Raw genomic sequence first — 23,989 nt, forward strand, 5'->3', positions numbered from 1 at the left:
ACCCTGCCCCCCGAGCTCTCCGCGACCCCCGCCCCGGCCTCGGACCGGCCTCGGACCCGGCCTACCCGCGCTTCCCCGCCTCCCAGCCGACCTGTGGCCTCCGAAAAGCGCGCGGCCCGATGTGCGCCTGCGCACTGTTTACGTGCTCGGGCCCGCGCCGTGCGTGAGTGCGTGTACGTGACGGGGGCGCGCGGGGAGCGGTGGTTAGAGACGGAGAGCGGGGGACGGCGGGGGAGTGCGGGGCTCGGGCAGGGGCTCCGGGTGGCGCGGAGGGGTGCGCGCGGGGAAAAGGGCGGAGGGGCGCTACCCGCGCAGGGGGCTGGCCAGGAGGGCGCCGCGAGAGCGCGCGGGAGTGCTGGCGAGGGTGGGGGCGTGCGCGAGGGACATGGCAGGTTGCATGGTGGGGGTTGCTGGGGATGGCGGGCCTGGAGGGAGGCCTCTGGCTGGGGTGGCGGGGGCTGCATGCGGAAGTTCTCCACGACGGGTTCGCAGAGAGGGATGAGCATGGTTTTGTTGCACCAGCGCCTCCTATTCAGAGTCCTCCGAGGTAAAGACTCGGGGGCGCTGGGGATTTGAATCCAGTTCAGAGGATTCCCGCTGAAGGCGCCTTTACCCGCGCTCACCTGGGCAGCTCAGGGCCGGGGATCCAGCCGCTGGCCGGGCGCGGGCAGGTGGTTGGGTCTATTTGACAAGGGAGCGGTGGGGAGGGGGCCGGCACCCCTCCTCCGAGCGAGGGGAGGCCTAGGCCCTGCCCCGTCTGTTCTGCACGTTAGCAGGTGGGTGCTCTGGGAAGGTTACCCCCTGGTTAAGACGATTGAGTAGAGGCGCGTGCAAATCGACTGCGTTTTAAAGACAGCTTAAGGGCTCTGCCTGAGTCTCACAACTCCGATCTATCCCTCAGCCAACGCACCCCTTTCTCCTGCGCTCTTTAGGGAGGACACTTTTGTGGAAGGACGCCTTCGGAAAACACTCCATTATTGCCTCAGACTTTGTATTGGAGCAGGGCTCAATGAACTGCGTTTTCAGACCAAGAAACAGAATAGCCACTGGCAGTGACCTACCTTGTAATTAATGTCATCAAGTCACATAATGATTTTGGAGACAGCTCTGGGTCTGATCACACCCCCTAAGGATGTCCTGAGGGGACATCTTTCCATTCTGCCATCTCGCCCCACTTCCCTGTGATTTTCCCCTCCAGGCTTGTCACCTCACTGTTCCAAGGGGGCCGCCACAGGCCAAGGATCCCAGCCTCTCACAGCCCTAATTAACACGGGGAAAAAGGACCTTTCACCCGCGAATACTTCCCTTTCGGAAAAGGGAAGAAGCCTTTTCCCAGAAAGCTGGAGTGGCCTTCCTCTTCCTCTCCTTGGCTCATGGGTCCTGGGTTAATCCTCGCTGAGAAAGTGAATATCTGCACAGGAAGGGAGAAAATGTTGAGTAGCAAGTAAGAGAACCAACATATGAAGAAATTCGAGGCAAAAAATTTTCCAAGACTTTAACAGTTTTTAAAATGGGCACAGAATAAAAGGGATTGGACAATATGTGTATTTTTTAAATAGGCAAGAGGTACAGTGAAAACCGCTCACAGCTCGTTTCTTGGCTTACGTAGTAACCAAAGACTTTTTTATTCGAATTGTTCATAATTTCTCAGCTAATTTTATAATTATCCTAATTACCCAAAATACATAGAATAAAAAGAAAAAATGAAAACTGTTATCAGCAGGCTGGCTCAGTTGTATGTTTACTACCTGTTTTTTCTGCTGGTGCATAGAAGCCGCCATGTAAATGCTGTGAGGGTAATTGTCAATTCTGGGTGAGTTTCATCACTAACATTTTAATGATAGCGTTTGGAGAATTCCCAGAAACCACTGTCTTTCCCTCCTAAGAGTCTTTTGTTCAACCAGAGCTAACTGTTTTTCAAGTGACAGCTAGCCATCACTGCCTCACTGTTGTGCCTTTTGATACAAAAGTATTTCCTAGTCCAGCCGTTTCCATCTCCCTGCAGGGCTGTACCCTGTCTGAACTCAGCCCCCTCCTCATCGATGAAAGGCGAATAAACTTCTCTAACTCAGGAAGCTGTTCTAAGGATTACAATTAATAGGAGATATCATAAATCATCAGAGCAGCAGCTGGTACATTCAGCAGAAGCTGTGATGCTGTGTTGTGTTTACTGCTATACTAACGCTTCATTCGGATTCAGACCCTTACACCATATCAAGACGTTTCATCTTTTACAATTGAGATATTTTAGAATCCTACCTAATACTTTAGCCTGTGGAAGAGTTTGCTACTTGAGCTCTGCCGATAAACTTTCTTTTCAAGATCATAGAAGCTGGCCTTTCTTCCCCTGGGTAGAAGTTTTTGAACTTGCAAGGGAAGCGGTTTCCACCGCAAACTGAGGGCCAGGCAGTTCTTTGCGTGAGGGATTCTGGGAGATGGCTGCTTATTTCCATATTCATGAATATTATAAACACGGTCTCCAATAAACACCAGGGTACACTTCAGTGATCTCATTTGCTCTTGAGCAGCAGGAGAATATGGCCCCAAATAATGTGCATCCCTGTGTGCCAGGAAAGTTACTCTCCCTGAGTTGAAAAGAGGTGTGTCTGTCAGTGTATCTGGGAGGTGGCAGGGAGGTGGATGGTCTGAGGGGACAAGGAAGCAGATAGGACAAGAGTCAGGTTGAACCACCAAATCTTAGTTCCTTCATGGGGAGATTCCCAAGTGTGGCTGGATTCTGATGGACTTCCAGCCTTGTGGTTCCCCGGCTCAGTGACAAGAAAGTATTTCTGCCCTCCATTGGAGACGAGAGACTTGTGTGGACACAGAATGCCATGCATGGTTCCAGAAAGGGCTTTCATAGGCCACATTGGATGGATCACAGGGGCTGTGGATAGACCCCTGTGGCATCGCCATGGTAAACAGAGCTGGCGAGAGGGCAGGTGGGGGCCCTCCCCTGAACTGGCTTGGGCAGAGCTGAGAGGAGCCATCTGCTGTGGCCGTTTTCCTCCAGAACCTCACAGCCAACCTGAGTTAGCACTTGTAGGTGCCTCTTGTCTGACACTGTAAGTTGTGTGCTGAATCGTATCCCCAAAAGATGTATTGAAGTCCTCACCTCCGTTGTCAGGGAATGGGATGGTTTTGGGATCTAGGGTCTTTGCAGATGCAGTCAAGATGAGGTCATATTGGACTAGAGAGGGCCTTCATCCAATGTGAATGATGACTTATAAAGAAGAGACGTACAGAGGGGAAATGGAGATTGGAGTAATCCACTCATAAACCAAGGAGCACGGGGGGCCACCAGAAGCTGGAGAGGTGTGGAGGGACCCTCCCCTAGATACTGTGGAGGCAGCATTGCCCTTCATTTTGGGATTCTGGCCTCTAGAACTCTGAGAGAATAAACTTCTGTTGTCTTAAGATTCCCAGTGAATGGTCCAACAGCCCGAGGAAATGAGTAGACTGTATTCTTACCATCTTAGGGGTAGGGTGATGGGGTAATTAGGAGCATGGCCCCATGGAGTCAGCTTTCCAGAGTTCAAATCCCAGCTACCCTACACACCAGCTACCTAAGGGAGTGACTGAGGGGGATAAACCCAGTTGATAACTGAAGAGCATTTAGACCAGAGTGGCCCCAGTAAGCACCACCCACGTGCTGGGCACTATTCCGGTCACGAAACGCAGGTTGCCCTGGGTAGAGTTTATCACGGAAGAACGCCCCCTCCTGGGTGCAGGAGCACAATTTTTTGTGCTCCTTGGCCTTGCCGTTTAATAAACCAGCCCAACTTCTCTTGTTTTCATAGGCTCTTGAACCTCAGATGTAGAAGAGGGCTCAGAGGTCTTCAGGTTTTCTGTCTCATACTGGAGTTTCCTTTGCCATCTCTCAGCTCTTGGTTTTCCTATCTTCACTTGAACCCCCCGCTGGGGTGGAGAACTCACTGCCCTGTGAGATGGCATGTTCTGGTCACCGACAGGCTGACTTTTGGGTTCTCCACATTGAAGCCAAACCTGCCTCTGTCGGTCAATCTGGAGGCGCAAAGACTCTTCGTGCTGAAGTGAGAGTGCATTTGAATACGGGCACCAGGTCCTTCCTCTCTGAGTCTTTCCCCCTGCATGAGGCTTTCACTCATAACCCTCCTCATGTGACTCAGCGTCTCTTTGATGGTGGTGGGGGTGGGGGGGAGGGCATCACCATAAACGGCAAGGTCTGGGGTCTGCATTCTGGACACTCTTGGACTCACGTGGTCTCCTGTAAGTGACCCTACTCTGTTTCCTCCTCTTCTCTCTTCCCTCGACCATCCATTTCACATCTCTGCTTTGCAGAACCACACACAAGTTTCTCTAAAATAGTAGTTCCAGATTTCTCCAGTTGACGCAAGCAACTTATTCTCCCAGGGCTTTCTTCTGGCAAGCTCCAGCCCCCTTTTCCCTTCCCTTGCCCCGTGCAGCTCTTCTGGTTTGTTGTTCCCGAGCTGTGTCCTTTATTATAAAGTGGTAAACACAAGTGAGATGACATCTTGAGTCTGTGAACTGTTCTGGCAGAGTATCGAACCAAAGGAGGAGGTCACGGGAACCCCTGCTTTATGGCCGGTCAGAAGTACGGGAGGCCCGGGACTGTGACTGGCCTCTAAGGTGGAGGGTGGTCTTGTGGTTCTGAGCCCTGAACTGTGGGATCTGACACTTAACTCCAGTTAGATCGTGTCACAGAGTTGGAGAGGTGGTGTTGGAAGAGACATCGCTATTTGGAACTGGGGCAGGGGGTGGGGTGGGGGTGGGGGGTAAGGTCTTCTCATTTGGTGTCAGAAGTATTGTGACTAAAAATAGTTTGGGTACTAGGATTCAGTTGTGTCCAGATCTGCCTGGGTTTTTCCAACACTCAGCAGGAGGTACCATTATCAGATGCCAGAAAGCAATAGGGTTTGCATCAAATTCCAGTAGCAGCAGTGGTCTATGAACTATGTCGTGATGCCAAACTGAACATATATTTATGTAAAGATGCTATACATTGACCAAAGATTGGGCAGAATGTTCCAGACCTTTTTAAACTATGGGACTATTTGGGGGTTGTCAGGTTGGGGTCCCAAGACTCTACCTGCGAGGGGAAAACGAGTTTTCCCCAGAAGAGAATATGAATGTCCTCACTGCCAGTTATCCTGAGAAATGGTTCATCCTGGAGAGCAGACAGCATATTGGGCAACACACTTAAGTGGGCAAAGGTATGGGTTCTAGAGCCAGACTTCCTGAGTTCCAGTCCTGGCTCGGCCACCAACTAACAGCAGGACCTTAAGCCACTAACCGTCTTGAGAAAACCCAGTATTCCCATCTGTCACGTATAATAACTGAGAATTTTAAAATAAGTATTAAACAGGTTAATATTTTTAAAATATTTATAACAGCGCCTGGCACGGATCACGGGCTGTGACTGTTCACGGATGGGTAGAGAAGGAATGACCTGACCACGTGGGATGGAGAACTCCATGGCATCTGGTATATTTCCAGATTTCTGAAAGACAGGTAATTTAATTGCATTTAGGGATCCGAGGTCTATGAAATTCAAATAGACTTATTAATAGCCCGAGGGCTCTTTTCAAGAGTGCTTTGGTTTCGATGGTTCTATTGGCTCTTAAACAACAAGCACTTTGGCTCTTAAAGGACAAGCCCTCATCTTGGGATTAGCATGCAGGTGTTTCCACCAGCAAAAATGGTTTCAGACAAAGATAGGCTATTTGAGGAAATACGGCATGTTGTTGGTATTTAGGTTCGTAAGAGCATTCTGGTTATTTATGTTTTTGTTTTACATTTACTTATCTTTGACAGACACAGAGCACAAGCAGGGGAGGGGCAGAGAGAGGGAGACACAGAATCCAAAGCAGGCTCTAGGCTCTGAGCCGTCAGCACGGAGCCCGATGTGGGGCTTGAACCCACAAACTGGGAGATCATGACCTGAGCCGAAGTCGGACACTTAACTGAGCCACCCAGGCACCCGAGCACTGTGTTTATCAGTCACGATCCCACAGGGCAGAGGGACTGATCAGATGAGGAATCTGAAACCCTGGAGGTTAGTCTTTCCCATCATGCCAGTAGCATTTGGTCTGTGGAATTTATTTCTTCAAGAATTGGAGTCCTCTCCGAGTAAAGCTTGTGTGTTGTTAATGCATCTAGTGCCTGACATCTACTAGGCACTCCATGAACATTCGTTGAATGAATGGCAATGAGCGCCATTTAAAAATATCCAGGGACACCACATCTTTGGCTGTTTGGAAAGGTTAATTCCATATCACAAGAAGAATTGGGTACAACGTGCAATCAAAAAGAATGCTTATGAGACACAATGGCCACCGCACTTGAAATTGTTTATTAAGCATTGAGCCACGGGACGGAACAATTTAAAGGCCACAATTTAAAGGTATAATCTCAAGTCCCACGATCCTAGAATGCCCTGGAAAATATTTCAGTAAGCTTCTCCTACCACTGACATTTTCAAGAGCATGAAAACCTATGATTTTTGAATCAAGAAAAGTCACAGCCAAATAATGAACAAAAGCTACATCCACTGGATTAACTTTTCACATAGCAAATAATATTTCTTCCTTGATTAGATGGTGAGCAGACAGAAACACAGGGCTCTGGAGAACTTCAGAGAAGGAAACATGAGGCCACATGTGGGTGTGGGTCCACGGAGCTAGCATGCTTCTATTCTCTTCCACGGTGTTCAGATATATTTCTTTTCAACTTTTGATCGCTACAGGGGAAAAAAAAAATAACATGAACATAAGGCTACATTCAAAAAAAAAATGGAAGAATCCATATCTCGTATGTTTCTCTAGAACACACAGAAAGAAGATGCCATTTCTCCAGGGAGCTGGAGGGAACCATGTAATATAGATGAATACGACTTGTCAGAAATGAGACTGAATGACCGATCTGGCTTCTCTCCAGCACATTTGATCAATGCCAGCCAGAATCTGTGCCCAGTTTCCTACCACCCTCTGTGAAATAGGAGTAGTTCCTTCTTTCCCTAGAATTGTGGCCATGTGGATTTGATGTGATTATCTCAAGGGCGCCCAAGTGAAGCCCATGCATTCAGACTTTCATGGCTCTAATTAACCTGGCCCCCAAAATTCCATGTGTTATGAGTCACTATTGTGTCCTATATATATATATATATTTTTTTTTTTTTTAATGTTTATTTTTGAAAGAGAGAAAGAGCACCAGCCGGGGAGGGGCAGAGAGACAGGGAGACACAGAATCCGAAGCAGGCTCCAGGCTCTGAGCTGTCAGCACAGAGCCCAACGTGGGGCTCGAACTCACCAACTGTGATATGACAACCTGAGCCAAAGTCAGACACTTAACCGACTGAGCCACTCGGGTGCCCCTATTGTGTCCTATATTAAAAAAAAAATTAGGGGCGCCTGGGTGGCTCAGTCGGTTAAGCGTCCGACTTCAGCTCAGGTCACGATCTCACGGTCTGTGAGTCCGTGAGTTCGAGCCCCGCGTCAGGCTCTGGGCTGACGGCTCAGAGCCTGGAGCCTGCTTCCGATTCTGTGTCTCCCTCTCTCTCTGCCCCTCCCCCATTCATGCTCTGTCTCTCTCTGTCTCAAAAATAAATAAACGTTAAAAAAAAAAATTAAAAAAAAAAAAAATTAATCTCATTTGTACCTTTTGGATTGATAACACATATGACTTCACAGTAATTGTGACTTCTGTCAGAAATGCGACTTTGCTTCTGCTAATTTTTTAGGGCGACAGCCTCTCTCTGTGTTGTTGTGGGCACATGGGAACAGAATCCTGCTATGCTACATCCTGATGAGATTTGTGCAAACACAGGGCTGTGGAAAGGTTAATCAGGAGTGTTTGCCTGATATGGTTTCCTTTTGTGTAACAGCAGTTATGCCCCCTCCGCCTCCCCCCCAACTTCATGCACTTTTTTTTTTTTTAGAGTTTATTTATTTTTGAGGTGGGGCGACAGAGAGGGAAAGAGAGAGACTCCCAAGCAGGCTCTGCACTGTCAGTGCCCAGCCCGACTCAGGGCTCGAACTCACAAATGGTGAGATCATGACCTGAGCCGAAATCAACAATCAGATGCATAACTGACTGAGCCACCCAGGCACCTGGATGCACATCCTTATCTAAGCAGATTGGAAATATGTGAAACTCTGGTCTCTCCCCAGCACCTTCCAGAAATGCTCAAGCTCTGGACAGGATGGCCTCTTTAAGAAAGATCCTTGTTGTACCAGGAAAAGGATCTCGTCTTTCTGGACAGGATTTGGCCAAGAAAGGTGCCTCTCTGACCTATCTCATGGGCAGGAACGACAGATCCACCTCTCGCATAAATGAAATACAATTTTTAACATGCAATTTCTTGAGCATTTGTTCAGGTATTCCCAGTTAAGATTAAGAGCCAACAAGGTAAGGGGTGCCCGGGTGGCTCTGTCGGTTAAGCGTCCAACTTTGGCTCAGGTCATGCTCTCACGGTTCGTGTGTTTGAGCCCCGCATTGGGCTCTGTGCTGACAGCTCCGAGCCTGGAGTTGCTTTGGATTCTCTGTCTCCCTCTCTCTCTGTCCCTCTCCCGCTCATGCTCTCGCTCTTAAAAATAAAAAACAAACATTAAAAAAAAAGCGAACAAGGTAAAACTGTATCACATCCCCCGTGGGTTGTGATATATGGGTAATGGGGCAACAAGGACAAAGAGAGAGAGAGAAACATAAATCCTCAGTCGTGTCAAATTCCCTTTGTAATGTTCTCTTTCATCTTTATCCGCAGTCTGCCAGTTTAATATAGAATCTTGTTATGCTAGTAAGCTGCGTCGTGAACTCCGAGGGCAAACAACAGAGGTGCGGGACTGATCTTCACATGTAAAAGAATGCAAAGTCGGAAGAACGGGTCAAGGTCCCTAAGGAATCCTCGAAGCGCAAGGGTCCTGCCCCTTCTCGCCTTGGAGGAAATCCGGGCCCAGCAGTGCTGCGCGGCGGGGCCGGGAGGGCAGCTTACCTGGGGCCAGGCTTCTATTCCTTCTCTGCACCCAGCAGGTCGCTGGCCAGCTGGCTGATGTGCTCCCAGGCCAGCCGCACGTGTGCAGATTCCACGGTGCGGGAGCAGATGGCAAAACGAAGCACGAACTTGTCCCTCAGGTGACATGGAACCAAGTGGATTTTTTTGGTGCCGTTTATTCTTTCCAGAAGAGCTTCATTCAGCTTGTTGGAACCCTGCAGAGACGGAGGGGGGGGGGGCGTGCTAAGGTCCCCGAGGACTCGGGCTTCAGCTGAGCACCGCATAAGGCCAGCATTAGGCGACACTGCTCTGTGCCACTTTACAGGAGTAGGGAGAGGGAGGAGAAAAGGAGGAAGAGGGGGAGGGCCATCAAGGGGAGGGGGAGGGGAGGAGGAAGAGGGGGAGTGAGGAGGAGAAGGAGGGTGGTGGGGAGGGAGAAGGGAGGACAGAGAGGAAGAAAGAGAATAAAAAGAAAAACGGGCTGAGTGAGGACACCGAATGAGCAGGAGTGGTTGAGATGAACTGGGGTGAAGGACGGAAAACCAAGGATGCAGTAGCTACAGTTTATGTGCTGGGCATTAAAGAAAGTCATACTATGTGCGCTGAAGCCGTCAATGATGAAGAGAACACGAAATCCAGACCGGAGAAGAACGGGACAGAGAGAAGAAAGGAAGGACCAGGTGGTAGGCATGGAGATACAGAAATGAACCACGAGCCCGAACAAGATGCTTCCCGGAGAAGAACCAGGATCCCTGGAATGGAGACAGCAAGCAAGTGTGCTCAGGAAGAAACTTCTACGGGCTGCAAAGCGCCCTGGGCTTCCGGAACAGGGAGGGGGTGTTCCCTGTGCTGCGCGTGCGCAAGGGGCGGGGCCACCGCAGGTGCGCCTGTGGGGGACCTGGGTAAGGCTGAGATGCCCCCAGCTGGCAATTCCACTTGTGGGAATGCGCGTGTTGGACCAGCCGTAGAGCCCGAAAGCAGATGGGTGGCACTGAAGGATGGCGTTGGGGACACCGCTCGGGAGGACGAGGATCTGAGATCCTGGCAGTGGCTGTGACCCTGGTTTCTGCTGAAATCCTCATCATGTGTGCAGCCGACCCTCCCACCGCTCCAGTTTGAGCTGTGCGGGTCCGCTTATGGGTGGAACTTTTTCTATGAACCCAGCACGTACCTAGGAATGTATTTTCTCTTCCTTATGATTTTGTTAATAGCATTGTCTGGGCTGCCTGGGTGGCTCAGGCCATTAAGCGTCCTACTCTCTCTTTTTTTTTTTATTTTTTTTTATTTTCTTAATGTTTTATTTATTTTTGAGAAAGAGGCAGAGTATGACCGGGGGAGGGGCAGAGAGAGAGAGGGAGACACAGAATCTGAAGCAGGTTCCAGGCTCTGAGCTGTCAGTACAGAGCCCGATGCGGGGCTCGAACTCGTGAACTGTGAGATCATGACCTGAGCCCAAGTTGGACACTTAACCGACTGAGCCACCCAGCCTCCCCAAGCATCCTACTCTTGATTTCAGCTCAAGTCACATCTCAAGGTTGGTGGGATCGAGCCCCACATCAGTCTCTATGCTGACAGCTTGGAGCCTGCTTGGAATTCTCTCTCCCTCCCACTCTGCATCTGCCCGACTGGCCCTCTCTCTAAAAAAAGTTTTTTAAAGATAAAAGTAACATTTTCTGTCCTCTAGCTTACTTTCTTGTAAGCACAGTGTGTAATACACAGAACATACAGAATGTGTGATAATCGACTGTGTTATCAATAAGGCTTCTGGGCAACAGTAGGCTGTTAGCAGTTAAGTTTGGGGGAATTCAGAAGTGGATTTTCCACTTTGTGGGCGCTGGGCCCCTAACTCCCTCACTGTGCTTTAAACGGACAAAGTGTGTGGTGTGTGGGTTGCATCTCAATAAAACCATGAAAGTTAAGCGAAAGTCCTGCCAGAACTCCGGCAGTCAAAACAGAACAAAACGTCTGTCCGTGGTGAACACAGCAAAACACACTGTCAACACCAGTGCCTCTGGAACCACGACCCGAGGCCACTCTGGGGACCCTGCGGCTGGAACACCCGTGCTCTGAGATTTCCCCCGTGTCCACCCGGCATGTGTGTGCCCCTCTGCCCTCTGCACACTTTCTCTAGGGTGTCTCCACTTTGTTTTTATTTTCTTAATTAAAAAAAAGTTATTTATTTTTGGGAGAGCGCCAGTGGGGGAGGGGCAGAGAGTGAGGGACAGAGGATCTGAAGCAGGCTCTGTGCTGACAGCAGCGAGCCCCGACGCGGGGCTTGAACTCACTAACCGCGAGATCGTGACCTGAGCCAAAGTCGGACGCTCAACCAACTGAACCTCCCAGGTGCCCCGTAGGGTCTCCCCACTTTGCACTCTGCACAGAGTGCATGGCCCCGTCGCCAAGCCCTGCACCAGAACCCCAGCACCCCACTAACTGTGTAGAGTCTAGGCTTTCTCTCTGTCTGGTTCTCATAGCCACCCAGAAGCTCTGAGAAGCAGTGACAGGAGGATATGGTGAGCGGAGGGCCACCTGGTGATTACAGCACGTGGACGGTGCAGCCAGGCCCACCCCTGCTTCTCCCGATGGCCTCCGTGGTTGTGAACAAGGAGGCCTGTGGGAAAAGTAGGTTCTGGAATGCATGGCCAGCTTGAGAGCGGTCAGTGTGAGGCCCCCATCCAGCCTCGGTCACGAGCTAGACTAATAAGGTGCCTGCCCGTCCTGCACCTTTCCGGGCCTTTTGAGAAATGTGGTCACGATTCCCAGCCTCGATGGCTGGTGCCCGCCGCGCTCCGGGGAAGCTCCCCGTCCCACGGTGAACGCACTCATCGTCAGGCGGCAGAGCGCCCAGAACTTATACCCCTGTGTGCACCCAGCAGCCCGCAGGGGCTGGTTAAGGTGCAGAGTCTGCAGGTCTGGGCTGCGGCCAGAGCCAGTCGGGGGACAACACTCGCATCAGTGAGCGTGTACACGGGCCAGCGCCCAGAGCATTCCCCGGTGGCAGAGATACATGCGTGGAGAAAGGGGAGGGCACTCCAGGGCCAAGGGTCTACACAAGCGAGAAGCCTCAGTCTGCTCGAGGAACGGCAGAAGACGGCTCCTGGAGAAGAGTGCTCGGGGCCCAGCGGGCAGTCAGGCTGGGGCAGGGCCTGGAGGGGCAAACAGCAAAGACTGGAAAATGCGTGCTGAGTTCCGTGGTTTCTGGGGAGCTCAACTGCCGGTCTTGTGCTCGGAGGCAATGAACGATACTCTCTCGCCAGTCACCATCACGGACCATGAAGGAGACTAAAGGAGACAAACGTACCTTGAGCCGAAAACAGACCAGCCCCAGAGTGACCTCTGCACAGATTTCAAAGCGAGGGTCCTGGTGCAGCAGATGTTCAAACTCGTGGGCCAGCTGGACGTGCTGGAAAGGGAAGGGCATCTGTCTGAGTTTCCCGACACCACTCAGCTCAGGACTTAACCACCTAGAAAACCTCATTAGACGGCCCATGCATAATTCATTCACATGCTCTCAACCGTTTTCTTCGAGCACGTACGTTCCTCCACATCAGCCAGTTAGGAAAAAAATCCCGTTTACCAGGAGGGAAGGACGAGTGTCTTCAGAAAGACACTGCCATTGTCTTTTGTTCAGGGGACTGTTTTAATCTCACCAAAACAATCATTTATAATCTCAAATCTTATTTAAACATCCTGGTAAAGGCAGGGTAGCTAGCCACTACTGAGATGCCCTGTGCTGAGCCCCAAGGTCCCCGCCATCCTACTGTCCCCATGCAGCCCATGGGGTAGGCACTGCCACGGTTATGCCCGCTTTACAGATAAGGAAACCGAGGGTGTGACGGTGACGTACATAGCTGCCCGTCACCGAAGCTTCGGTTCTGCGGTGCTGTTATCCAACAGCGCTTGCCACCAAGAGAAGAGAATGACAGTCCCCGTCACGTTCGATAAATGCCTCCCTCTCGCTGCATTCACCACCTTATTTGACTTGTAGGGGTTCGTGGAGCGCAAAAGGGGATTCGTATAGTATGTGAACGGAGAACAAGCTCGCCACGGTCTGCGTGCGTGTCGCTCATTCCACACCCAGGCGCTCGGCTCGGTGCTCAGTGCTAGGTGCTCGGTGCTCTCAAGTAGGTGCTAGGGGCCGGGGTTGGGGGCGGGGGGCGGGGGGGGATCTCTGAGCAGAAGCCCCGCTGGGGAGTGTTGTTGGGAAGGAAGTCTCATTGGACTGTGCAGCTCCACGTCCCGTAATAAATATGGTGCCACTAGAGGGCACCAAAGACTTCATGCTGGCAGGTGCTGTTTCCCTCCATGGTCCACCTGCCTGGGGACAAGCTTTGACCATCCCGGTCCCTTCCTGTCAGGCTGGATGGGAGCCCTCTCAGGGTGAGGCATGGAGTGTTTTTTGTTGTTTTTTGTTGTTGTTGTTGTTGTTGTTGTTGTGTTTTTGTCTTCTTTCTTTCTTCCTTTCTTTCTATTCTCAAGTTAGTTAACATACAGTGTAGTCTTGGCTTCAGGAGTAGAACCCAGTAATTCATCACTTAGACATTACACCCAATGCTCATGCCTACAGGGGCCCTTCTTAATGTCCATCATCCATTTTCCCCGCCCCGATCAACCCTTAGTTGGAGATTCATTTCTGGGCTGCAAGCCTGGCTCAATATTCACTAATCAATCAGTGTGTCCATCACATGAATAGAAGAAAGGATAAGAACCATAGGATCCTGTGAATAGATGCAGAAAAGGCTTTTGACAAAATACAGCCTCATTTCCTAATGAAAACCCTCCCTCAAGAAAGTCGAGATAGAAGCAACATACCCTGACATCATAAAAATCATGTATGAAAGACCCATAACTAATATCCTCAATGGGAAAAAACTGAGAGCTTTCCCCCTGAGATCAGGAGCACGACAGGGATGTCCACTCTCACCGCTGTTGTTTAACACAGTGTTTGAAGTCCAAGCGTCGGCAGTCAGACAACAAAATGAAATGAAAGGCATCCACATTGGCAAAGAAGGAGTCAAACTTTCACTCTTCGCAGATGACATGATACGCTACATGGAAAATCCTAAAGACTCCACCAAAAAGCTGCTAGAACTGATAGATGAAATCAGCAAAGTCACAGGATATGAAATCAACATAGAGAAATCGGTTGCATTGCTATACGCCAATAATGAAGCAACAGAAAGAGACATCGGAGAATCGATCCCAGGTACAATTGCATCAAAAACCATAAAATAATCTAGGAAATTCCCAGCCAAAGATGTAAAAGACCTGTACTCTGAAAACTATAGAAAGCTGATGAAGGACATTGAAGAAGACACAAAGAAATTGGGAAAACATTCCATGCTCATGGATTGGAAGAAGAAATATTGTTAAAATGCCGATACTACCCAAAGCACTCTACGTATTCGATGCAATCCCAATCTAAATAGCATCAGCATTCTTCACAGAGCTAGAACAAACAATCCTAAGGTTTGTATGGAACCAGAAAAGTCCCCGAATGACCAAAGCAATGTTGGAAAAGAAAACCAAAGCGGGAGGCATCACAATCCCAGACTTTAGCTTGTATTACAAAACTGTAATCATCAAGACAGTATGGTATTGGTACAAAACAGACACACAGATCAGTGGAACAGAACAGAGAACCCAGAAACGGACCTACAAATATAAGAGGCATGGAGTGTTTTTACAGGAAGCAGCTTAATCACACCCAGGGGCCCCAGAGCCTTAAGCTATGGTGACAAAGACCACTTGATTTTTGTCAAAGAAGTTGAATCCTTATATTTGAGAGCATGTTCTCACATGGGGAGGGGGATCTTGCACCCATAAACTCACACGCAAACACTCCTTTCCTAGTTCCCTACCCCACAGATCCTCCTGGTGACTACCAGCTCCCACGGGCCCCCACGGGCCTCATAAGGTAGACAGATGGCACCGTGTGGCATTCCACAGGCCATGTGCCCCGCACACAGGAAGAGCCTGGAGTCACTGTGTGCTGCCCACAGCTGCACAACAGACTAAGCTGAGGTACCAGGACCCAAACTGTCACGGTCACTAGTCAGAGACCACAGGCATCCCTGCTTCCATGAAGCCCGAGGCCCTCTGTCCAGCGAGATGGCGCCATCTTGGCTGAGGAAGGACGCCAGCATGGGAGGGACCAGCTGGGAATCGGCAGCTCTCTGCAGCCAGCTAAGTGGGTGGGCCTTGGGGGAGTCCCAGCACATACTCTGGCCTCAGTTTCTTCAACTGCTTTAAAAAAAAAATGGCAGGGTGATGGGGCTTGAAGTAGACCAGTTGTTCTCACATTGTAGAGCTCATCACGGTGGCCTGGTTCACTTATAGCAACAGAGGTTGCTGGGACCCACCCGAGAGTACAAGGCCATGCATGTGCTGCTGGTTGGGGACACACTGAGAAACCCTACGCTGGAGACTGTCTGTTTCCAGAAGCTCCAAGGTGCTGCCGTGCTGGCAGTGTTCGGAGGGAAACGAACTGTGTTCTCATGACTGCCCTGCTGTCATTGCACCTGCTGCAGGTGAGGTGTGGCCACAGTCCCGGCTGTGTGGTGTACTCACTTTGCAGTCCCCTGGACCTGACGGCCTGTGGTCTTCATGGAAGCGTCCAGAAGGCCCATAATCATGCACTGACCATCTTGTGAATGGCCAACCCTCAGTAACGCAAACTAACCTTTATCATGTATTTGCTTATTAAGCCGTCTTCCTCCATTTCTAGTGTCCAAGGCCTGCCTAACGTTCCCCAGGTAGGTACTGAAAGCACGGTCACCTTGCGGATGTAAGCCTGCAGTCCCTTGACGCCGTACATCCTAAAAACAAACCACATCTTCAGAGAGCGAAACCTTCGGCCCAGCGGCAACTGCCAGTGCTGAAACAGAACAGAAAACGCTGCGTCAGGGAGGAAGGTACCTCGAGCTGGTTTTCCTCTGGCTCCTGGGGCACCTGTTTCTCTTGGAGACAGCTGATTCCCTGGAGGCCTCCCCTCCCCGTCCGGCCACCATGCGGGCTGAGCAAAGCCCACGGCTGGAGGCTCTCTTTGCAGAGCCCCGAGACAGACGAGGACCGACCAGGCTGCTTCCTGGGAAGGCACTGTGTTCTCGGAGCATATGTGTGCAGGTTGCGCACGGATGGAGCTCACCAGCCAGCGGGGGCACGGGCGTCTGCAACTGCGGGCAGGAGGAGGCCGAAACCCACCCCTTCGGCTCAGCGTGTTCCCTGTGCTGTTCTGGCACCCTTTTCTAGAACAATAGGGGTTCTCTTCCTCCCCCACCCCCGCTGCCACAGAATGACCCACAAGACGGTCACTAGAAAATACAACCCCGACATGCCGGTCCTCCAATAAGCTTTCCCTAGTTTTTCCTCAATCTGTCAGCCGGCTGGCACTCCACCAGCTGTGGGGCCCCCGCAATGGCTGCAAATGCACGAAAGCCAGCAAGAAAGGACCCAGAAAGGAGGGAGGGCAAGGGGGCCTTCTGGGACCATAAAACGGGCACTTCATTGTGACTTTTCAAATGGTCAGGTTCTATCACCTACAGAGAAGATGCTGAGGGCATTTCAGGCTCCCTCTCTGTTCCCTGGACCTTCCCTGCAGGGCAGGGCTCGCGGAGGGCTGTATCGGGGCAGGGGGCACAGCCCGGACCCTCCCCCAGCGCATCCGTGATGGGCACAGTGGGGCTGTCCGGGCCCTGCTCCCTCTGTAGCGCAGCGGGCGGGCGGGTTTGAACCTTAGTGCTGAGCATGCCCAGGCCACGCCGCTTCTGAAGGGCAAATGCATCACCAGGGGGTCCCAGCAAGGGCTTCACGGAAGCCCCTCAAGTTGCAAAGAGAAACAGGGGCCTGCTACTGACGCTCAGAGGCACCGGACCCGGTGTCACCCTGTGTCCACCAGGCACTGTGCCCAGCGGGTTCACACAGCATTTCACCCCATCACCCTCACGCCTGTGAAGCCGGGGCTTGTGTCTTCATCTTACGGGAGGACAGCAGGCGTGGAGAGGCTAGGAGGCCACGTGCGACGCCCCAGAGCCCGGATGGCCCCCGCGGACACAGATCCGCCCTAAGGGACAGCACGTCTGCAGGTTGTTGGGGGAAAACCGAACTCACTCACAGGCCTTTCTGGAAAGTCAGAAAGCCTACCACCCCCACTGTGGTGGTGATGGGCAGTGCTTTCTTGGCATTGTTCACCACAGATGCTGCATTCCAAAATCATTCCCCACCGCGTCAGCGAACATCCTGGAGATCAAGACAGGACTGAGGTCTAACACTCAGAGGAATAGCCTCATTAATGAATCATGAATGGCTTAGTTAATCTTTACACCGGGAGGAATGGCTTGGGACCTAACTTAATTTCTGCAGTCCTGGAGTAAAAATGCGCACAGTTTAATCGAGCGCTGATTCAAACATTGCCCTAGAATGCTGTCACCACCTGTCCTGAGCCTGGGGCAGGACCGGGGTAGACGTCCCCTGGAAGAGAAATTCCCTTTGCACCCAGCCTGTAAGTTCAGAGATGACAGGACGTGTCATAAGGCTTTATGGAATATTGTTGACCACTGTACTTAAATAGTCAGGAGGAAAATCCACATACACGGGCCACCTAAAATGATTCTGCATGTGGAAGTCAGTCAGTACTCGAGGTTTCTTGGACACCAAAGGAGCTATTTCTGGGTACTTTTCCCTCCACAACTGAAAATTTTAAAACCTTATCTCCAGGCTGTCCTGTGTGTCGTCCCACTCTTGATAAGCCACCGAAATGGACCAGAAGATGTATTTTCCTCACTCAGATAGCATGGGGGCTGTGAGGCTCAGTAAGTGGGCTTTTGACCCAGGTTCTTGGCTCTCTTTAAATTAGGTTCAGCAAATTCTTTGACCTCGAACCTCTTGTTTCCACATCTGTGAAATGGGTATAATGATGCCCACTTTGCCTAAGACCAGGTAAATAAATGGTAGGTAAATGCTGCTACGGTTCCCTCTTTGGTCATTCACAAGCAGACATGATGTAAAACCCCCTTTGCCAAGGTGTTCCCACTCCCTCCTCCTGGTGCTGAGTCTGCCCTTGTGCCCCCATCCCTTGAGGGCTGACCGTCCTGCCAGGGGCTGCTCATGCCTTTCACCCTACACTTCCCGGACTGGCCTGGTCAGGGGCCTAGAATTCCCGGGGGGGGGGGGCCTCCTCCGCAACCTGGAGGCCGTGACCACCTCAGGTTGAAGTTTCCATCATCTTTGAACAAAATGATGATGATGTCTGTGATATATATATTTTTTTCATCTGCTGAGCCCAGCACTCCCTCGTCAAGAACAGCCCGGACCCCAGGGCATTTGCCCAGACTTCACTCTAAAGGAAGAAACCATAAAAGAGCTCCAGAAGTACCTATATGTGGATCGAAAAGGAAAGATATCCCTACATTCTAGCTAAGAGAGCAGTAAAACTGCCAGAAAATACGGTCAGGGGCTCTCCAGGGCTGTGGCACAGGGAAGGGGGTCAGGGTGGGAGGCGGGTGACACGTACTTGTGAGGAGTGGATGGAAGGAACAACACTCATAGGGCAAGACTGGTGCCCCAGGCCCTTTGCACAGCCAGGGCCCAGACACAGGCTCCCCTGCTGAGGCTCCCACCGACCTGCGTATTCTTTCCTGGTGGGAATGCCCTGCATCTGCCCCCACTTGATCTCTCCTACTTTGTGGCACTGTTTTTCTAAGGACTCACTTATGTGCATCAGTTTTTAGAGGACTCTCTGCTCCAGAATAATTTCCCCATCCTAATTTGCTCCTCCACGAATTTCATCTGCTTATTCACGGACCACGAGATGCCTGCAGAGAATACACTGTGCGCCTGCCCCCTGGCTCTCTCCGCGGGCGCGCGCAGCAGGACATAAAGCACGGTTATCCAAGATGACCTCCCAAGCCAGGGGGGACGGCTGCGACGGTGGGCTGCCACAGTGCCGCACACCCGCCTGGATCCAGGTCCTTCCCAAACAGCAGGTGGACCAACCCGAAGCTGCCCACACACGACCTACAGTTCATAGGCTGCCGGCATATGATGCCTGGGACTTGGTTCTCATAAACAGCACAAGGAGAGTCTAAGCGAAGCTAACGGGGCCCTAGCTGACCAGCTGGAACATGTTCCCTCGGGCCGGCAACAGCCAGCAGCAAGGAGCAGCGTGTTCCAGATCTGTCTCAGCACGGCGGCTCACAGCGGTGTGCAGAATGGTTTCCCCGCATGTGTGGTCATCTGTGCCCCTGTCTCCCTCGGTAGCCTGGGGGTCCGGGAGGGAGGCATGGGGCCTCACTCATCTCTGAGAAGCTTCCAGAGCCGTGCGTAGCTCCTGGCTGACAAAGAGGGCCATCCAAGCACCGCTGTGGTCTCTGACTCTGATCTCCCACTGCCCTAAGGGGAGAGTGTGCGCCCCAGGCGCACAGCAGCCGTGTGGAATGGACGGGCCGTGTGGTCTAAGGATAACACCTGTTCTTACAGAGGATTTTGGGGGCAGAAGTTCCTGCCTCCTTCCGAGGGGCGCAGGCAAGATCCTTTCCTCCTGATCCGAGACCCGGAGTCGGTGGGCTCAGCACAGCTGTCTGTGGCCTGGCTTAGGACCCAGCTAGAAGGTGTCCTCTACGGTGACTCTGAGCCTGAGCGGAACAGGAGGGTAGCGGGAGTTACAGCCCATGACAGGACCCCTCTCTGTGTTCACACTTTCGATCACCTGAGCCCTGGACTCAGCGCGTCAAATCTCCCACTTACCCGGTAGTCGGTGATAAGCCCTGGAAAAGAGAAAGAAATAGAAAAGAGAAGCCATCAGACACACTGGTCGATTTCACATCTATTCCTTCTCACCTTCAAGGTAAACTTCCTGTGTCCCGTCCCTCACCTCCTGCACCAGCAGAAGGCAGGAGGCTGGGTGTTTTGGGGGCACTTCCCAAGGTACCAAATCCAAGGGGCTTTCCAAGAGAGCAGGGTTCCCAGGACAAATTGGAAATGCCAGATTACAACTGGATTCCCATTCGCTTCACTTTCTATGGTTACAGAAGCACAAAACCCGAGCTATCTTCTGGTATCGGCATTCGGAGCACGTGAAGCCTTCCTCGTGCACTCATTCATGCGCAGGAAGGTGAATTTGTGATATACAGAGTGAGTAGGATATCAGACAAGAATCTAACTTTTAGGGCACCTGGGTGGCTCAGTCGGTTAAGTGTCTGACTCTTGATCTTGGCTCAGGTCATGATTTCATGGTTTGTGAGATCGAGCCCCCACACTGGGCTCTGCAAGGACAGTGTGAAGCTGCTTGGCCTGGGATCCTCTCTCTCTCTCTCTCTCTCTCTCTCTCTCTCAAAATCAATAAACTTAAAAAAAAGGAATCAAACTTTTGATGAGTGTTCATGTCTGTATTCTCGGATCTTAGTACAGAATCTGGCATGGAGCAGATACCTGAGTGTACATTCGATCAATGTCGTTATCCTGGATTCAAATGGCTTCATAGTGGTTACAAAAAAATGGATGGTTAAGGGACGCCTGGGTGGCTCTCTCGGTTAAGCATCCGACTTCGGCTCAGGTCACAATCTCGCGGTTCGTGAGTTCGAGCCCTGCGCCGGGCTCTGTGCTGATGGCTCGGAGTCTGATGCAATGCACACCCACTGTCACAGATGGCTCTTCACCCGCTGTGTAGACGGGTCTACACTATACTTACAAGGAAATCTAAAGTCGACACTTATTATTGATTTTTTGACTATCATCCAGAGACAGTAGGCGTTTTCTTTTCTGTTCTTTTTTTTTTTCAAATGTTTATTTAGTTTTGAGAGAGAGAGAGAGAGAGAGAGAAAGACAGAGTGTGAGCAGGGGAGGGGCAGAAAGAGAGGGAGACGCAGGATCCGAAGCAGGCTCCAGGCTCCGAGCTGTCAGCACAGAGCCCGACGCGGGGCTCGAACCCACGAACCGTGAGATCATGACCTGAGCTGAAGTCAGATGCTTACCCGACCGAGCCCTCCAGGCGTTTTCTTATTTAGGGTCATAACATGGTAGAGACGGGAGAACATTCAGGGCCACTGTGCCAGGTCCCACCCCCTAATCTTAGGAGGGACCCTGTGATGAAAGCCCAAGGTCACACAGCCCAGGTCAACTCCCAGCCACCACTGTCTGCACCATGTGAAATGGGGTTGTCAAACATCAACAGCAGGGTCACCAGAAGTGGCCTGACAGGGAGGCATAGACACCAGCAGACATAACATAACAGCACCCAAAATATATGTGGCGCACGAGGAGCACTCAGTAAGAGTCTGTTAAGAACCCAGATGACACCAGATGACGTCGTGAATGGAGTTGAATGTCCTTCCCTTTTAGTTTATGTCACGGTGCCGTCCCCATAGCCACCAGCCATGTGTGGCCATTCAAATGTCATTCCAGTGAAATACAGTTAAAAACTGAGCTCTTTGGGGCACCTGGGGGGCTCAGTCGGTTGAACATCCACCTTCAGCTCAGGTCATGATCTCGAGGTTTGTTAGTTCGAGCCCACGTCGGGCTCTGTGCGGTCAGCCTGTCAGCGCAGAGCCTGCTTGGGATCTTCTGTCCCCCTCTTTCTGCCTCCCCTGATTGTGCTCTCCCCAAAATAAACACATATTTAGAAAACAAATAACTTTAAAATTTTTTTAATGTTTATTTTTGAGAGAGAGAGAGAGAGGGAGAGAGAGACAGTGCCAGTGGGGGAGGGGCAGAGAGAGAGGGAGACAGAATCCAAAGCGGGCTCCAGGCTCGGAGCTGGCAGCACAGAGCCCGACGTGGGGCTTGAACCCACAGACGGCGAGATCATGACCTGAGCCGAAGTCAGATGCTTAATCGACTGACTCACCCAGGCACCCTCCCAAAACAAATAATAAGTTTTATGTGCCTGGTCAGTCTTTACAGCTACAGAGGATACACAGGGGGTGAGCAACCTCTAAATTTGCAAATGGCACGATAAAAACAACACATGAGACTGGCAAGAAATAACACCACATGACAACAGCATCTGCACTGGGGGGGTGGGGTCATGGGGACTTTCTGGCTCCCCCCCGCTTTATGCTTCTAGTTTCCAAATGTACAGTTTCTATAATGGAAGAGTTTGTCTGAAAAGTCTGTGTAACAGGTGCGGCCACTTTTCCCCATCACCTGCATTTTGACAGGATTGTCTGTTATGTATATAAACCATCCCACATGGTTTGGTCCTAGTTCAAAGTCAGTGTCAACCCATAGCTGGCAGGCGCCCAGTGAGACAAACTCATAAACACGGGAATGAAACGTGGGGATGTACTAGAAAGGCAACCACTCCCACATTGCTGTCCCACTGTCGCTGCTGGCCACCTCCCCCCTTGGTCCAGCTGTGTTCCAACAGCAGGACACTTGGATCTGAGGTTCCAGGGGAGGCGGAGGGACAACAGTCACAAACCAGTGATCGAGGTGGCTGCGTGGCGAGAGTCACGTGCCCTGAAGGAGCCACAAGGGTGAAGGGACAGGAGGGCTCTGCCTCCGTGCAGAGACCCGGGAAGACCTCTCGTCCTGGACCCAGTGATGAGAGGGAGGCATCCTAATGACCCCCAGGGGGGACAGCGGGCCGCTGTGGTCCTGCGAGCTGAGCAGGGGGCCACAGGGCAGTCGTGAGTGGTTTTTTTAATCGTTAAATAAAGAGGAGATTTCTTTATTGAACTGAAAGGACCATAAAAAAAACTCTAAAGAAGGTTTCATTTCAAGGAGCAGAGGGCTTAGCAACGTTAGAGCTGAACCCACGCAGATTAAATAAGCCCTTACATCCACTGGCCACAAGAGCTTAAAGCTGATTTTCGGTGCTCTACTTGCTAAATGCAAAACGGGACACTGTTTTTGTTGACTTAGAGAGGTTTTTGTGGGTTTTTTTTGGTGTTTTGTTTGTTTGTTTGTTTTTTTAGGGAAAGAATCCAAATAAGTAATATTTTTCATCTCTAACAGCCATAGCCAATATTTCAATAGGAAAGAGCCTTTCTATAAAAGCGGAAGAAAATAATTTATTGTATGTCTAGAGTAATAAGCTTTCCTCAGATACCCTTGGCGTAAAGTCATTCCAAGGATCACTTCATGGTTTAAGGGCAACATTTTGCTTTTTAACTGTCATGATTGCAAAGATTTTCATGATCCGAACATGAAATACATATTTTTAAATATAAGAGCTTGGCAGTTGGTTCATTATTTCACACTGTTTCATGCCAATTCAATTCTTTAAAAACTAGACTTTATTTTTTTTATTTTAGGGCGTTTTAGGTCCTGAGCAAAACGGAGCAGGTATGTAGAAACTGTAAATAGCAATGGGGTGAGTGTCTGTATTAGACCTGAAAACACTGACATTTAAAAGTAATAGTTCTACGTATGTTTTTAAAACTACAGAAATGTAGGGGCGCCTGCGTATCTTGTCGGTTAAGCATCCGACTTCAGCTCAGGTCACGAGTTCGAGTTTGTAAGTTCGAGCCCCGCGTCGGGCTCTGTGCTGACAGCTCAGAGACCGGGGCCTGCTTCCGATTCTGTGTCTCCCTCTCTCTCTGCCCCTCCCCGGCTCGTGCTCTGTCTCTCTTTGTCTCTCAAGAATAAATAAATGTTCAAAAAAAAATTTTTTTTTAAACTGCAAAAATGTAGAGGAAATTAGGAAAATTCACAAGACATTATACCATCCAGCTATAAGTATTATTTACATTTGGAAAATTTTCATTCCCTGCACTAAAAAACCAAACAACTTTTGTATTGCTGGGATCATTCTTCTCAATATGCAGCTCTTATTTCTTTGACAAGAATCTCAGAGAGGGGCACCTGGGTGGCTCAGCCGGTTGAGCGTCCGACTCTCGATTTCAGCTCAGGTCGTGATCCCAGGGCCGTGGGATCGAGCCTTGCATTGGGCTCTGCTCTGAGCATAGAGCCTGCCTGGGATTCTCTCTCTCTCTCTCTCTCTCTCTCTCTAATGAAAATGAAGGGGCTGTTTTGCGTTTTCTAGGAATTGTGTTGCATGAC

General features: G+C 50.7%; 1 protein-coding gene across 1 annotated transcript in view; it reads right to left on the reverse strand.

Annotated features, from left to right (window-relative positions):
• Positions 1-6,333: 6,333 nt before the first annotated feature.
• The window catches only part of DDC (dopa decarboxylase), a 65,085-nt gene continuing 47,429 nt past the window's right edge, over positions 6,334-23,989 (reverse strand). Inside the window, exons 10-14 of the mRNA XM_049641267.1 lie at positions 19,733-19,752; positions 15,768-15,866; positions 12,291-12,392; positions 8,990-9,204; positions 6,334-6,739 (exon numbers count right to left, since the gene is read on the reverse strand). Of these exons, the coding sequence (XP_049497224.1) occupies positions 9,004-9,204; positions 12,291-12,392; positions 15,768-15,866; positions 19,733-19,752 (422 nt within the window). The 3' untranslated portion in view covers positions 6,334-6,739; positions 8,990-9,003. The remainder of the gene's footprint in view (positions 6,740-8,989; positions 9,205-12,290; positions 12,393-15,767; positions 15,867-19,732; positions 19,753-23,989) is intronic.

Source organism: Panthera uncia, chromosome A2 (genome assembly GCF_023721935.1).
Source record: "Panthera uncia isolate 11264 chromosome A2, Puncia_PCG_1.0, whole genome shotgun sequence".
NCBI classification, from domain to species: domain Eukaryota; kingdom Metazoa; phylum Chordata; class Mammalia; order Carnivora; family Felidae; genus Panthera; species Panthera uncia.